General features: G+C 43.9%; 1 protein-coding gene across 1 annotated transcript in view; it reads left to right on the plus strand.

The window, feature by feature from the left end:
* Positions 1 to 396: 396 nt before the first annotated feature.
* TGFB2 (transforming growth factor, beta 2) overlaps positions 397 to 14233 on the plus strand; it is a gene marked incomplete at its 3' end in the record, with an annotated part of 59097 nt that continues 45260 nt past the window's right edge. Inside the window, exon 1 of the mRNA XM_009871964.1 lies at positions 397 to 760. Within this exon, the coding sequence (XP_009870266.1) occupies positions 418 to 760 (343 nt within the window). The remainder of the gene's footprint in view (positions 761 to 14233) is intronic.

Consider the following 14233-nt stretch of genomic DNA (forward strand, 5'->3'; position numbering starts at 1 on the left):
TTTTTTAACTTGCAATTTTTGGTTTTCCAGCCGGCTCCGCCAGCGCGCTGAGAGCAGTCTCTCTTCCATTTACTTGATTCACAGGTTTGTTTGTCTGGTTGGGGTTGTTTTTTTATTTTTTTCTTCCCCTTTTTTCGCTGTCCGGCTCACTCCGCTCACGAATTTTGTTTCGCTGTAGCAACTTGCTGCTCCTTTTTTTTTTTTTTAATTATTATCGAGTTTTTTTTCACAGACGCCTCCCGTACGTTTTTCGATTGCAAGTCACCCTTGCAGTCCGGTTTTTAACTGCATTTTGTCTGCAGATTTTCCCTTTGTTTGCACACATCCTCTTTTTATTTTTTTATTTTTTTAATCGTTGTTGCCGTTCGTTGTTAAAATCACTCTTTTTTCGGGGGGCGCTGTATTTAAACACTTAAAATGCACTGCTATCTCCTGAGCGTGTTTCTCACCGTGGATCTGGCCACCGTGGCTCTCAGCCTGTCTACCTGCAGCACCCTCGACATGGATCAGTTTATGCGCAAGAGGATCGAGGCGATCCGGGGGCAGATCTTGAGCAAACTGAAGCTCACCAGCCCCCCGGATGAGTACCCTGAGCCCGAGGAGGTGCCCCCGGAGGTCATCTCCATCTACAACAGCACCAGGGACCTGCTGCAAGAGAAAGCCAACCACAGAGCCGCCACTTGCGAAAGGGAGAGGAGCGCCGAGGAGTATTATGCCAAAGAAGTATACAAAATAGACATGCAGCCTTTTTACCCCGAAAGTAAGTCCTCTGTGTTTGTCCATGTGCATGTAATTTTGCCCCCGAGGCTTGGCAGTGCCCAGTGCCTTCAAATACCAGCCCTGCGCAGTGTAATCTGCCTCCTTTGCTCTTCTCCTCCGCATCTCCGAGGTGGTGCCTCCCAGGGTTTCGTTTAGGTGGCAGGGTATGTACATAGGCTTGGGCGGGTGGATCGGAGGGCTCAACTGTCCCTCCAGGCTCGAGAAGTTTCCGATCCCCTTCGAAGTCACCCACGAGTCCCTCTGCTTGCCACCACCAGGTACTTGAGCAAAGCTCCCCCCTCCCTGCCTGGGATCCCGCTCCCCAACACTGCGTTTAGCTGCCCTGAAGCCCCGTGTGCAGCCTCCAGAAAGAACCCACTATCTTTCCACTGCTGTTGTTTCCCTTGGAGCGTGTGGATTGGGCAGATTTCCATCTCTCCGGAACCAAAAAGAAAGGGAAGTCTTTAAAATAGAAAAATATCACCGTCTCCTCTCCTATCTATGCCCCTCCAGAACACTGTCCCGCAGACCGCTATTCAGATTGGTGCTCGGAGAGGACGGAGATGTAGACGTCCTCCCTCCTCTTCCCACTTTAACTAGCCACTCGTTTCAGCTCCTGGGCACTTTCATTTCAGGTACAGAAAAAGTTTTCCCTTCTGGGTAGCCTCGGTTCTTGGAACCTGCCTCAGCCTGTCTGCGTTTTGCTGTTTTTAACGACCTTCTGGTGATCCATGCCACGTTTTGCTCAAAAAAAAAAAAAAGTTTACAAATGCTCTGTGCTGACCAAATCCACTTAGAATGATTAATAATTGTAATGACGTGCCTTTTCTTTTGGTAGTGAAGTTTTAAGTGCATAGGAAAAAAATAAAAAAAAAGAAAAACCACCACATTCCCTTAAAAGAATCTAGATCATCATCATACCGAGGAAAGTGAAATACCAGAAGCAGAAAATAACTTCACTGTTCACATATCCAAAACTTAGTCCCTACTCTTCTCGTGTAGCTCGGTTTTCTCTCTTTTCCCTCCCCCGCCACTTGATGCCCTATATACTTGCTGTCTGTTTTTGAAAAGCACATACCTCTTGCTTAAATAGATAATGCAGCCATCTTGGTAACTTTATCCTAGAGTTTCTAATTGCATTTTCCCCTTATTTATTTTTAGTTTAGCAAGTTGTAGCTTCGGGGCTTGCTGCGTCTTGCATGTGATAGTCCTAGGATGCCAGCCAAGGTATCTGAACCCCGCGCTCAGTGCAGCTGCCTCCCTTTCTTCCTTTATTCTTAAATGACAGCATCAGGTACGGGACATCCTGGCAGTCAGAGCCATTTTATTATTGTAATTATGGCACCATCCGTAACAGCCATGATAAATACACTCCACCCTTGTTACCCTTGGGGAAGAAATACTTTTTTTCAAAAGAAAAAAAAAAATGTACTCAGAGCCAAGTGGGTATGGGCAGAGTGGTTCAGTAAAATTTATAGCCGTAACGAGAACACAGAAAGCATGCCTGCTTTCCACGTTGGTACACTGCTGGTATTTTGGTAGAAGTCAGCACTTTGTTTTGGGACCTACCAGACAATGCCCTGAGCAGAGTGAATGAGCACCTTATGGGCAAGGGTTTAGGAATACTGACAGCAGTGCCTTGGCTTGAGGAGTTGACCGTGTAACACAGAGTCCTCAAGAGTTGTAAAATTAATCCGTCGCGAGCACATCTGCCCTTTTTCCTCACATGTGCAAACTACGAAGAACCAATAGTCCAAAATGCAGCCGCATACTTTCCAGAAAATTAAAATGTCTGTGGTGTGTGACTTGGATGGTGTTGACAAAAGAGAATCTATTTTTAAAACGTTGTCAGAGGCCAGATTTGTGCAGAAGTATCGATAGAGGTTTTGGAAGAGCGAAAGGAGATTGCAGGTATCTACCAACAGAGTGCATCAGATGTTTGGGATCGGAGGGCCAGTTAGCAGCAGATCCAGCACTACTGTGCAAGGGCTGTCGCTAGCATCAGAGTAAGTAGGTTAACTGTTTTTCCACTGCTCTCTAGTTACGCTGGATGGAGCGAACCTTTCCAAAAAAGACAGAAAGGAAGGAATTGCTCCACCATATTTTAAAGGAAGAAATTGAAAGCGCGGAGCTGGCGGCCACGGGCGCTTTCTCGGAGAGACGTCTCGGAGTGAATTTTTTTAACTCTACGGTTTCTGCTGCATCGAAGGGAGGCAGGAGGGAGAAGGGGATCAGTGTGAACGCACTGGAGGTCAAAAGCTGCTGGAAGGAAGGCATGGGAAAGATCAGTGGTTCAATTTTTACCACAAGTTGTTAGCATTCAGTAACTGACTACAACCCAAGTATTACAAATATGCTCTAATTATACTCATAGCCAGCGATATATCACTACAGATTGCTGATAGGTCTTTGTGGGGCATTTTGTAAAGTTCAGACTAAATATTTTTAGCAATGAGGAGATTTAAAAGGAAAACTATAAGAGATATTGTATATACCCTAAGGCATATTTTGTCTTAAATATTATCCTTGGCCAACTGTACTGTATAAATACAGTAAATATGAATAGAACTGGCAAGATGCCAATCTCCTGGGATGAATTTTAGTCAAGAAGGTATTTATGGGATATAAATAATACTGTGTCAACATTTAAAGAAGGGATCTGATTAGTTTTGAATTTATTCATATTAATCTTTTCACATTCTGTTAGTTTAAGGCTCAAAGTAAAGTTATGCTAAGGTTTACTGATAGTTTGCACCGAGGAAGTAAGGGGACATCTGGCATTTGGCTTGACAGTCCACTTGAGGTTAAAGACACGTCAGGTCAGAATATATGTGGAAATTCATCAAGTCAGGGACTGCCGGACCCAAACCCAGCAGATGTGAAAAGTAGTGGTGGAAAAAAACACTACAAGAGGTGTGGAAAAAACAAAAAAGCTTTTGTCTATCAAGCATGCTTGCTCGTGTAGTGCTCACGACAGCGTGGATTAGATACTGAAGCTTTGAATCTATCTTAAGTCCGGTTGACAGTCAGAGATTGAGTTGTTTTACAGAGCAATTTGAAGAGAGAGGTGGGACATGAAAGCTGAGAGCAGCATCAGAGTTCTTGTGAATTCTGTGCCTAGGTGAAATTACCGGAGTAGATGCTTAATACTGATTTTTGTGAAAGCTGGATTACGTTAGAAGTTCATTACTTACCAGTTCTTCATTGATTATGAGGGGACCGATGCCTAGGCTAGATATTTATTTGAGGCTGGGTGATAATCACCGTTGCAGTGGTAATTAACAGAAATTTAAGGTCAGCACAGTTTAGGATTGCAAATTGTAATAATAATGCATAACTAGGATACTCAAGAAAAACATGCAACACATGTATGTGGGGGCTGGCGACCGATTCTGTCATCTTCGTTCATGGCAATTTTCGTCACAGTCAATAAGATGTTTGGTACTGATGGCTTAAGGCTAATGCAGTTCTTAAGTTCTCTGCATTCTTGAGGGATAGGTCTTCCAGCACTCCGTAGTCTAAGAAATCACAGTTCTTCTGGACTTGGACCTGGTTCTGCATGGATTTTAAACTAGTTTAGTTATGAAGGAGCCTCTGCGGATTCCAGCCTGCAGTGGGTGGTAGGATTAGTCTTCTCAGGAGCTCTCTACCACGAATATTGCTTTACATAGACCATCATTCTGCTGAATATTTGCCTCATGAAAGACAACATTATAAAGTGGCTGGGCAAAATGACATGCTTCTGTTTTATCAACAAGGCCTTGATTTACCAGCAGTTATATGTATGTGGGCTCCTTGTCTTCAGGGTCCCAGAATTACTTGTGCAGGAGTGGCCATGCTCTGCATCTGCCGACACTGACTGCACCATTACCACGATGTTAACAGCTACACCTGCACGGCTCGCGTGTATTTGCATTTAGCAGAACACAGAACTTAAATCTTTCAGGATTTCTGGTGTTGTTAATGATATGGAAACAGTCTCTCTTCTAGCTATGCTGGACCTGTGGTTGTGCTGTGGAGTACCTATTGTAGGAGACGTTTGCCAGGCTTCCTCTGTGGTTTGCAGAGAGGACCTGAAACAATGCGAAGGCTTCTCGCAGGAGGGACGTGGGAGGAACAGTTCCTTACTACTTGTTCATGAATGGCACTTACTCTAGTCTTCCTAGGTGGTGATGAAAAAGCCAGGAAACAGCAAATGGCTTTAAAAAGGAACAGGGTAACTTTCTGGATGGTAGTCTTCTGCTGAGAGGGACAATCACGTAATCTGGTGCAGTAACCAAGGGCAGGTGAAATCAAAGAGAGCTCTCTTCTTCTTGCACTCCTATGGAGCAGGTGACGGGGTGCACCACGGTGTTTCCTGCCTCCCTTCTGAATCACGAGCAACTTTCTGTAAGCAAGTGCCAAGCTGTGAGAACAGGAGGTCCACAAACTGGTCTGGCGTGGTGTGTGGTCCCTGCCTTTCTTGCAGAGGATGAAGTCTACAGAAAAGCAAAACACCCATCACCCCCGCTTTAATGCTGCAAGGTCAAAAGACCTGCAAGGCAGAGATGTAGGGTTGTATGTGTGGATCGTTTCCATAACCCACCTTGAGTTTATCTCTGGTGTCTGTTTTAAAGAGGGTGCTATCATTCTAGTTTGGTCAGTGAAAAGGTTAGATGTGCCCTGCCACTCCCTCTACCCTCTGGCTTATCGCAGGGTGAATGTTTTACCATCCCAGAGACCTATATGGAAACGTGCCCTTGTCTTCTGTTTATGGTTGGAGATGTTCAGGGAGTGCCCTATACCTCATGCCACTCTTGCTGGCTCCACTTAATTGCAGGACTGGGTGTGAGTAGGTGATTGCCTGAAGAAAGCAGAGCATCATCTTCATCAGCTGCTGGTTTTAGCCTTGCTCATCCTTGGTGCACTGCGTGAGAACAGCAGTGGTCAGCAACTTTCAAGTTACTACTTCTGCTGTCAGTTTGAGGTTCCTGCCTGCCCCAGAGCTGAGCAAAAAGATGAATGAAAACTCCTGGCCGTCGTTCTGGGTGAGCTTCTTCAGCACAGTCCTGAAACATGCACGGAGCTTCGCACACATGAGTGGACTCATTAACATTAAGGCTCTGTGTATGCCTAATTAGCGCCCTGAATTGGGGCCCAATTTATGATGTTTTTGCAGGGTGAACAAAGCCAGGCAGTTCAAATCCCTCTCGCTGCATTGAAATCTGTCATTTGGGCATCGGAACCCAGTGAGATGGAAATACTTTACAGGGTATTTTAGAGAGGAAGGAAAAGGCTCTTCAGTATTCCCGTGATCCTGAAGAAAGCTGGCCCTGCTGGACAGCTGGCTTGTTTTGCCTTTGCAGTCTCTGTGCTAGACTGCTCCTGTGTTACAGATAAAGACAGGAACCCCAGGGTATGGTGACAAAACGAGTCATGAGTGAAGACACACAAATGTTTCCGTTCCTGTTGTGAAGCCACATGCTGCATGTTTTCAAGCAGGCGGTTTTTAGCTTGAGGATGATAGACTCCCCAGGTATTATTTAATGTAATACTGTTACAGATGTCCCTGCTGATCTGTTTAGACGAAGAAGTTTGGTTTGGTCATTTGTTTAGGGAAAGTTTGCATCCTGCCTTTCAACCACAGGTTGTTGCTTGTTTCCCTTTTAATCTGTGATGTGGACTAGTAGGTGCCTAGCTCCAGCATCTCTGTTGGTTTGCTTCCTGTAGTAGTCTGTCCGGAGTAGCTATGTTTCTTCTTCAAACAGCTCCCCCACGCTTGTCCTCACTGCTGCTAAGTGATTTCAGCTGGGCACCCAACTGTACAAGACGTACAGCTGCAAGATGTAGAGGAGAAGCTCAAAGATTTGCCCATGAGGAGTTGACAGAAAACTTAGCGTGAACTGTTGTGTTTTTATCTCCTTCCCATGTGACCAGTTGTTTTTGAATTTATGAATGATTCGTGAGTCCCCTTGGTACTGTGGTTCTCTTAGCTCGAATGGCACCAGATCAGCCCTAGAAAACTGAAGTGCTAGACCTGGCTTCAATAGACCTGTGTGGTACACAGGTTTTTGCACATTTTTGGTGCTCTGCAAATTTGTAGGGGAGTAGAGAAGTTACCTCTTTGGGTAGCGCAGCATTCTCCAAAGGAGCCAGATTTTCCCAAGGGAACCGTGCAGCAGTTCATGCATGCTAGTTGGAAAGCTGCTGGCTCTTTGCAGAGGAAGTCGCATGGGATGAATTCAGACAACGACACAGAGAGACTGCTTGTATGCTGTGCAGCAACAGGCTCCACTGAAATACTTGTGTTGCTTTTGGGTTCTCTGGCATCCACGATTGATTTCCAGGAGATGCTAGACCTCACAGGCATCCCTGCAGCAGCTTTATGGCTGAGAGTGTGGAGAGGGTCTTCAGAACATCTGTCCCTCATTCAGGTTGTAATTTAGACAATGAGTGAGAGTTCCTTTTAATTTCATCTACGATGCTCATTGGCATATTCAGAATATTCATTGTAGAGCTGAGCTTTTTCCCACTGAGAACACTTTAGAGCAGGAGCCTCTTTTTCCTGTTATATAAGACCTAAAACAGTGTGATGCTTTCAGGTTATTGTAAATGACTGTATAAAGTGTAAATGATAAGTTGACCTCATAGCTGACTCTGCTTTGAGCTGGAGCATGGACTAGATGTCCCTTTCAACATGAATTAACCTGTGGTACTCATAATACTACATTTTAGCACAAGAAAAGCAATGAATTGTGTTTTAACTTGCACGGGTTGGTCTTGATTCAAGTATCACCAAATCCCTAAGGATGTTTTCTGTCATTGTTTTCTGTCAATCTTGGGTTTGTCCCTCTGTGGTAGCTTTCTTGCACCAAAATGTTCCCATTCTTCTCTCCCTTGGTACCCATTTTTCTTTTACTTCTGTTGTATAAATATAGCATTTCAAATAAGCATGGTAGGTTGCATGAAAATAGACTACTATATGACACTTTAGCAAAAGCTACGGCATCGTTTTAGGTGAGCTGAGGAGGGGAAAAAGGGAAATGTTGTGATACTGACCTTTCACTTTGCTTGTTTGGCTCCTGCTCGCCGTATCTAACCCACACTGCACTGACAAATACCACATCTGTGTTGACAGGCAAGTCCACAAATAACCATTCATTCATAACTTGGAGCTTCTGTAAGACTCCTTGTGGGTTGCTTAATCTGAGTGTTGTGCATTTGAGAAGAGACTTTGAAGAAAAGGCTTTGCAGAATGACCGTAAGTTCAGTCTAACTTTGTGAAAACTAAGAGGGAGGTCTTACATGAAAGAGGATACTGTACTTAAGTATATGAGTGTGAGCATGCGTGCACACACATGCGTGCATGTATTTAAGAGCATTAAAACATCTGTTGTTGCCAAAGCCCAAATTGGAATGTTCTGGGAAATATAATTTAATTTTTAGCTTCTGGATTCATTTCACTGATGGTAATTTCAACACTTCCTGGGGAGAGTCTATCAGTGGTTATGTGCATCAAATGCAGCAGTAAATCTGTCATTCTTTCCATTTCAGTTTTTCAGGCTTACAACTTCGTTATTTTTCCCTGTTTGGCTGGTGTTAGTATCCAGTGTTTTCCCTGGCTTCATTTCTTTTAAACCTCTGCCTTGAATTTTAAAAGGGGAGCTAAGCCTGTTGAAGTTCCTTCTCTTGTTTTTGTTTACGTATAACATTTGCAATCCAGCAGCTAGCTCAATTGAAATAGTGATGGTAACTTATCTTTACCATAGTGGTGATTGAAAGATAGGGATCAGAACATGCTGGTTTTCATTCCCTGGGGTGGGAAAAAAAAAAGCAACTACCCACAAAAGATCTCCTACCCTATGGGTGGACTTTGTACTCAAGAGGCTGAAAAACTAATGGATCTTGGCAGCTCTGACTCTTTTGAAGTGGTCAGAGAGTACCTAGCAATCGCACACTTGATGGAGGCTTCTGCACAAGAATACTTGTTAATCCTGAGCCCAAAGTTGTGTTTATAGGCAATCTCCAGTACCCTAGATTGTACAGAGAGCAGTCCTTGCTTACTTGAGTGAGTATTGTCTAATATGTATAATATGACTTTTCAGGGGCTGCGGGCAAGCAGTCATAAAGATATTCTCTAGGACTGCCAAGAGGTATTCTAGGAAGAAGGACACCTGCAGCAAATTTGCGCTCCTCAGATGCAATGGTGGATTGAAAGAATGGCAGAAGTGGCCAGCCGGCACAACATGGTCAAGGCCTAGCATTCAGCAGAGCCCTTGGCAGGCTGCTGCTCTTTGTCCCACCTCTCCTTGTTCCCAGGGGTGGCCCTGGTCAGCAAAGCTCAGAGAGAGACATCTCTGCTTGCCCATGAATGTGATGATGGAAGGGCAGCTCTGCCCTTTGTCTTGCAGTTCTGGTCTTTATGCTTCCAGGGTTTGATGCAGAATCAATCCAGTTGACCAGATAATAGTGAAGCGGAGCATTAATGAATACCTAGTAAGCAAAATACATGGATACTTGGCGTCAGGTCCACTGACACATGCCGTACTGGCAGTTCATTTCTTCAAATGCCTAAAGGACGTATTTGCCCTTGGGGAAGGATAAGTGATATGTTGTGTCCTCCAACATGATAGGGCTTTTAACCTGCCTTGGAGATGTGTTGGATCCATGTAGATCTTTGGTGTACTCATTCTCACCCAATCTCTGAGAGATCCAGCCCAGTTTTCTTGGCTGTTTTAGTTGGTTCTAGGCTTCCCTGGCAGAGCAAGAGTTGTATATGTCTTGTGCCAACCACTGCTCTATAGACAAATTTTTCATGATGCACTCTTTGGAAGTGAAGTAGCCACATTTCAGCATTGGGGTACACTGAAAGATGTCTGTACATTTAATTTGTTGTGCTTGTTGCATGTTTTCCTAGTGTATAATGGCAGGCTATTGCAGCAGATGTACGTACATCTTTAGGTTTGTGAGTGAGGAACAAGATCCAGCTTTCCCAAAAATGTCTGCTTTTCTGATCTGGTGGTATGATAGGAACTGAGAGGCTCCCTGCCAGGATATACAGTTTGGAAAGCAAGAGAGCTAAGCGAGCAACATCGTCCCTGTTAGGATGGACTCAGAACAGACTGTTGGGGGTCTGATCCTTCTCTCCCTCTCTTTGAATCTAGATTCCTTCATCTCAGCTTGCATTTCTCTCTGATTCTAGAAGCCATGTATTTAGAAATTTTGCATTCCCCTTGATAATCAGGGAAGAAAAGAGCACCAAAAGGATCTAGAAAAAGAGATGTATAAAAGTGGCCAGAGACTGAGTTATAACAATATCATGTGTCTGAAGGAACTTACCTCCTTCCAAGCTGGAGTCCTATTATTTACCCACTTTATTGGGAGACTTAATTTTCTCTGGCTGGAAGTGTATTTGTTGAGGTAGAGTCTGGAAAGCAATCTGCCTCAAGCACACTTGTCCCAAGGCCAGCTATACATGTGATACAGTCAGACCTTTCCATTTTTCTGCCTTTTGAGAGTATGTTCCCCAGATTAAGGGCCCTGGTCCAAAGCCTGCTGAAAACACTGGAAGACTTTCCATTGACTGCAAAAGCTGTTGGATCAGGTATTAAGCGCTGTTCCTTTGTTTAAGAGAACAGCCACATCGTCAAGATACATTGGGATGTATTACTGTAATGTGGTGCTTTCACTTTTATTGAGTTGCTACTGGAGATATTCTTCTGCATAAGGCTTTCAAAAAAAAAAAAAGAAAAGAAAATCACTTTTAAAAATAAACACCTTAGTATTATTGATAGAAACATTTGATAGCAGATGTCATCTGGGAACAGCATATGGCAGCAATATGGCAAGAATTGCAGAACGCAGAGAAGGAGGCATGAGTTCATGTCCTGCACTTCTTATGTATTCTACACCTCCTCCTCTCTAAAATAAATGACCATCTGACTGCAGAGGTCTTGGTAAATAAACATGCCATAATACATCTCTATCATCCACCCTACAGCAATTTTTTGTCTAGAAGCTCATCATTCCACATCCAGAGGCTTCTTATAAACATGTGCAAAATAAGACCTCAGCGCCCAGAGCGGGGAAGAATCTAAAGACTGTGAGTAAGAATGTGGCAAATCCCTGTGCAGTGGACTGTAAAGAAAGGTCAGGGCTAGGCCAACAAGGTGTTTTTATGTTATCAATAAAATCTTAAAAGTCAGTTTTGAATAGAGCTAGGGCTGGGAGAGCAACTTCTGAAAGTCAGTTTGCTGCATGATATATGCTGGATTTACAAGCTGGAAAGCCAAGTCATTTGGGAACAAGAGCTGTACTCATAGCATGAAGGTGTACGTGGTTTTACATAAGGCCTCTCTGACTTGATATGTCTCAAAGTGGCTCACAAAATAACGAGTTAGCTTTTGAGGTACGTTTTTCACATGGATGAAAAGTTGGAGCAATTTTGAGTCAGTAAAGCCACTCCAGATTTTTCCTTGTGGTGTTGAAACTGGAGTCTGTGCAGTGATTGTTTAGGCAGGCAGAACAGTCATTGTGGTTGTGTTTTTAAGGAGCACCTAGGGGAGTGGTTCCTTTCTAGCCTTTGAGAATCCCAGCCTTTTATTCAGATGAAGCCTGAGCCAGGTAAATCTGCTTTCTTGGTAAGAAAGGCTCTTTTGTGTCCTGTTTGTACTACCACTGTGTACCATTCAAAGCCCAGGAAGACTGAACATCCATCACAGGTTGTTGAGAGTTTGCTTGTTTGTTTTCAAAAGAAAAAAGAAAAGAAAAAAGCTTGGTTCATATTTTATCTATGTCCTCTTGGAGAGAAGTTTGATCCCAAGCCATTTGGTCAGGAATGTAAAAACAAAAGGATTGATTCTTCTTTAAGGCACTTGTACAGTGTCACAGAGTATAAAGTACCTTAATGTAATGATGGCCAGACCTGCAGGCAGGTTTCTCATTGAACGTGAATCTTGCCCGGCAACTGGCGGAGATACCCATCTCAGCAGGGGTGAGATGCTCATTTCAAGGTATAGTGGTCCAGGTCCATTCATGCTCATAGTTGATTACTAATATCATAATATACTTTAGACGAGACTGATGTTGCTTTGGAAGGCTTTGACTTGAGGTAGAATGGTCATTTATGTATTAAACAAAGCTAGAAGCCATCATGACGGCCTTCTGATCTCCCTACCTGCATTTTTCAGGCCATGTAGTTTTGCTGAATTAATTCCTTTTTGAAAGAGAGCTCACACATCACTTGGTAAATGATTCCAGTGATTAATTACATTCACAAGAAACCAAACATCTTTGATATTTATGTTGTTTTGTTTGTCTCTTGATGATTTTTTCTCTACCGTTGTATTTTGAATCTCATAAAAAAGCAAAGCTTTGATTCATTTATTCTCTGGCTGTGTTGGTGTCCTGTTGTTCCTCTTTCCTAATGAAATCATTACATAGCACCAGCTTAAATGTCTTGTAGCTACCCAAATACATTATATTAAAACAGTTACCCTACCAAGGGAATTATCTTAGTAAAGATCCTGGACCAGTGGCATATGTTATTCTTGAGCTGATGTTGGTTATACTCCCTTATTTCACAGAATCACAGAATTACTGAGGCTGGAAAAGACCTCTGAGATCATCAAGTCCAGCCTGTGACCCAACACCACCACCATGGTTAGACCATGGCACTAAGTGCCACGTCCAGCCTCTGCTTAAACACCTCCAGGGACGGGGACTCCACCACTTCCCTGGGCAGTGCATCCCAGTGCCTGAGCACCCTCTCAATGAGGAAGCACTTCCTGAGATCCAACCTAAACCTCCCCTGATGCAGTTTCAGGCCATGCCCTCTCGTCCTGTCATTCGTTGCCCGGGAGAAGAGCCCAACCCCCACCTGACTACACCCTCCCTTCAGGTAGTTGTAGAGTGAAAAGGTCCCCCCTGAGTCTCCCCTTCTCCAGACTAAACACACCCAGCTCCCTCAGCCTCTCCTCACAGGACTTTCCCTCCAGTCCCTTCCCCAGCCTCGTTGCTCTCCTCTGGACCCGCTCCAGCCCCTCAAGGTCTTTCTTGCAGGGAGGGGCCCAGACCTGCACACAGGGCTTGAGGGGAGGCCTCACCAGTGCTGAGCACAGGGACAGAATCATATCCCTGCTCCTGCTGGCCACACTGTTCCTGACACAAGCCAGGATGCCATTGGCCTTTCGGGCCACCTGGGCACACTGCTGGCTCATGTTCCACCGGTTGTCACCCAGCACTCCCAGGTCCCTCTCTGCCGGGCCGCTCTCCAGCTACTCTTCTCCCAGTTGGTAGCACTGCAGAGGGTTATTGTGGCCGAAGTGTAGGACCCTGCTCTTGGTCTTGTTGAATTTCATACTGTTGGCCTCAGCCCATCGACTCAGCCTGTCCAGGTTGCTCTGCAGTGCCTTCCTACCCTCCAGAAGATCAACACTCCCCCCCAGCTTGATGTCATCTGCAAACTTACTAAGGGTAGACTCAATCCCCTCATCCAGGTCATCAATAATGGTGAATAGGACTGGGCTCAGTACTGATCCTTGGGGGACACCACTGGTCACCGGATGCCAACTGGATGAATCAGCTGGATTTCTTCTGAGCTGATGCTTTCTGGGATCAACATAAGGCTGACTGTTATATGTGCGATAACATATGTTGCCTTGTTAGGACTGTATATTAGCAAATAGATTCTGCCTCAATTCCTTAAGGTATTTTCCAGTGTTTTGGATTTATTGAAAGCCAGTTATAATAATTTATTTCCTTGGACAGCTCTTTAAAAAGTCTCACTGCAAGTTATCAAGTCTTAGTTGTTTTACAATGTCTGATGACAGTAGCCATTGTTTTAAGACTTTCTGAGTTGCTACTAGAGTAAAAAAAAATAATCTTTTCATCTTATGATTGCTTGGCTTTTTTATCTACAGAAGTATATTTCATATTTCCATGTTATTATTTCAACAGTTTTTATCTTGTAATGGATGAATATCACTGTTAAGCTTCCTTAGTACTTAAGTAAATCTCGTCTTTCAGTTTCTTGGCCATGAAGCTGGTTCACCTGTCTGATTTTTCTCATATGTTATCTACAGTTCTTATTTTCTGATGTATAGTGGTTCTCAGCACTTTTACTTTACTTCTAATATACAGTTGCATTTTTCAATTTTATCTTTTTATAGTTGCATTCAGTTTCTATCACAGACAGTTTTCCTACCTGGGTAGTCTTTGTTGATTGTGGAACTGTACCTGTGCAGCAAACTAAGCGTACATGTGTTACGTTTTCCAGTTTTGTCTGTAAACACTTCTGTCCAATCGATAAACTTCATCGTTGTATGACACTAGATCTGAGCATGTGCAGTCCTTTGGGACCTCTTGATTTTGTGCAAAACACAACGTGGTCACTTTTACCTAGACTATGAATCTTTCATATCACATAGAACCATAGAAGTCAGCTGATCAGTTACCGTATCTCAGCAGGAACCAGATAGGAAGGAGTGGACTGCTG

Source organism: Apaloderma vittatum, unplaced genomic scaffold (genome assembly GCF_000703405.1).
Source record: "Apaloderma vittatum isolate BGI_N311 unplaced genomic scaffold, ASM70340v1 scaffold34490, whole genome shotgun sequence".
Taxonomy (NCBI): Eukaryota; Metazoa; Chordata; class Aves; order Trogoniformes; family Trogonidae; genus Apaloderma; species Apaloderma vittatum.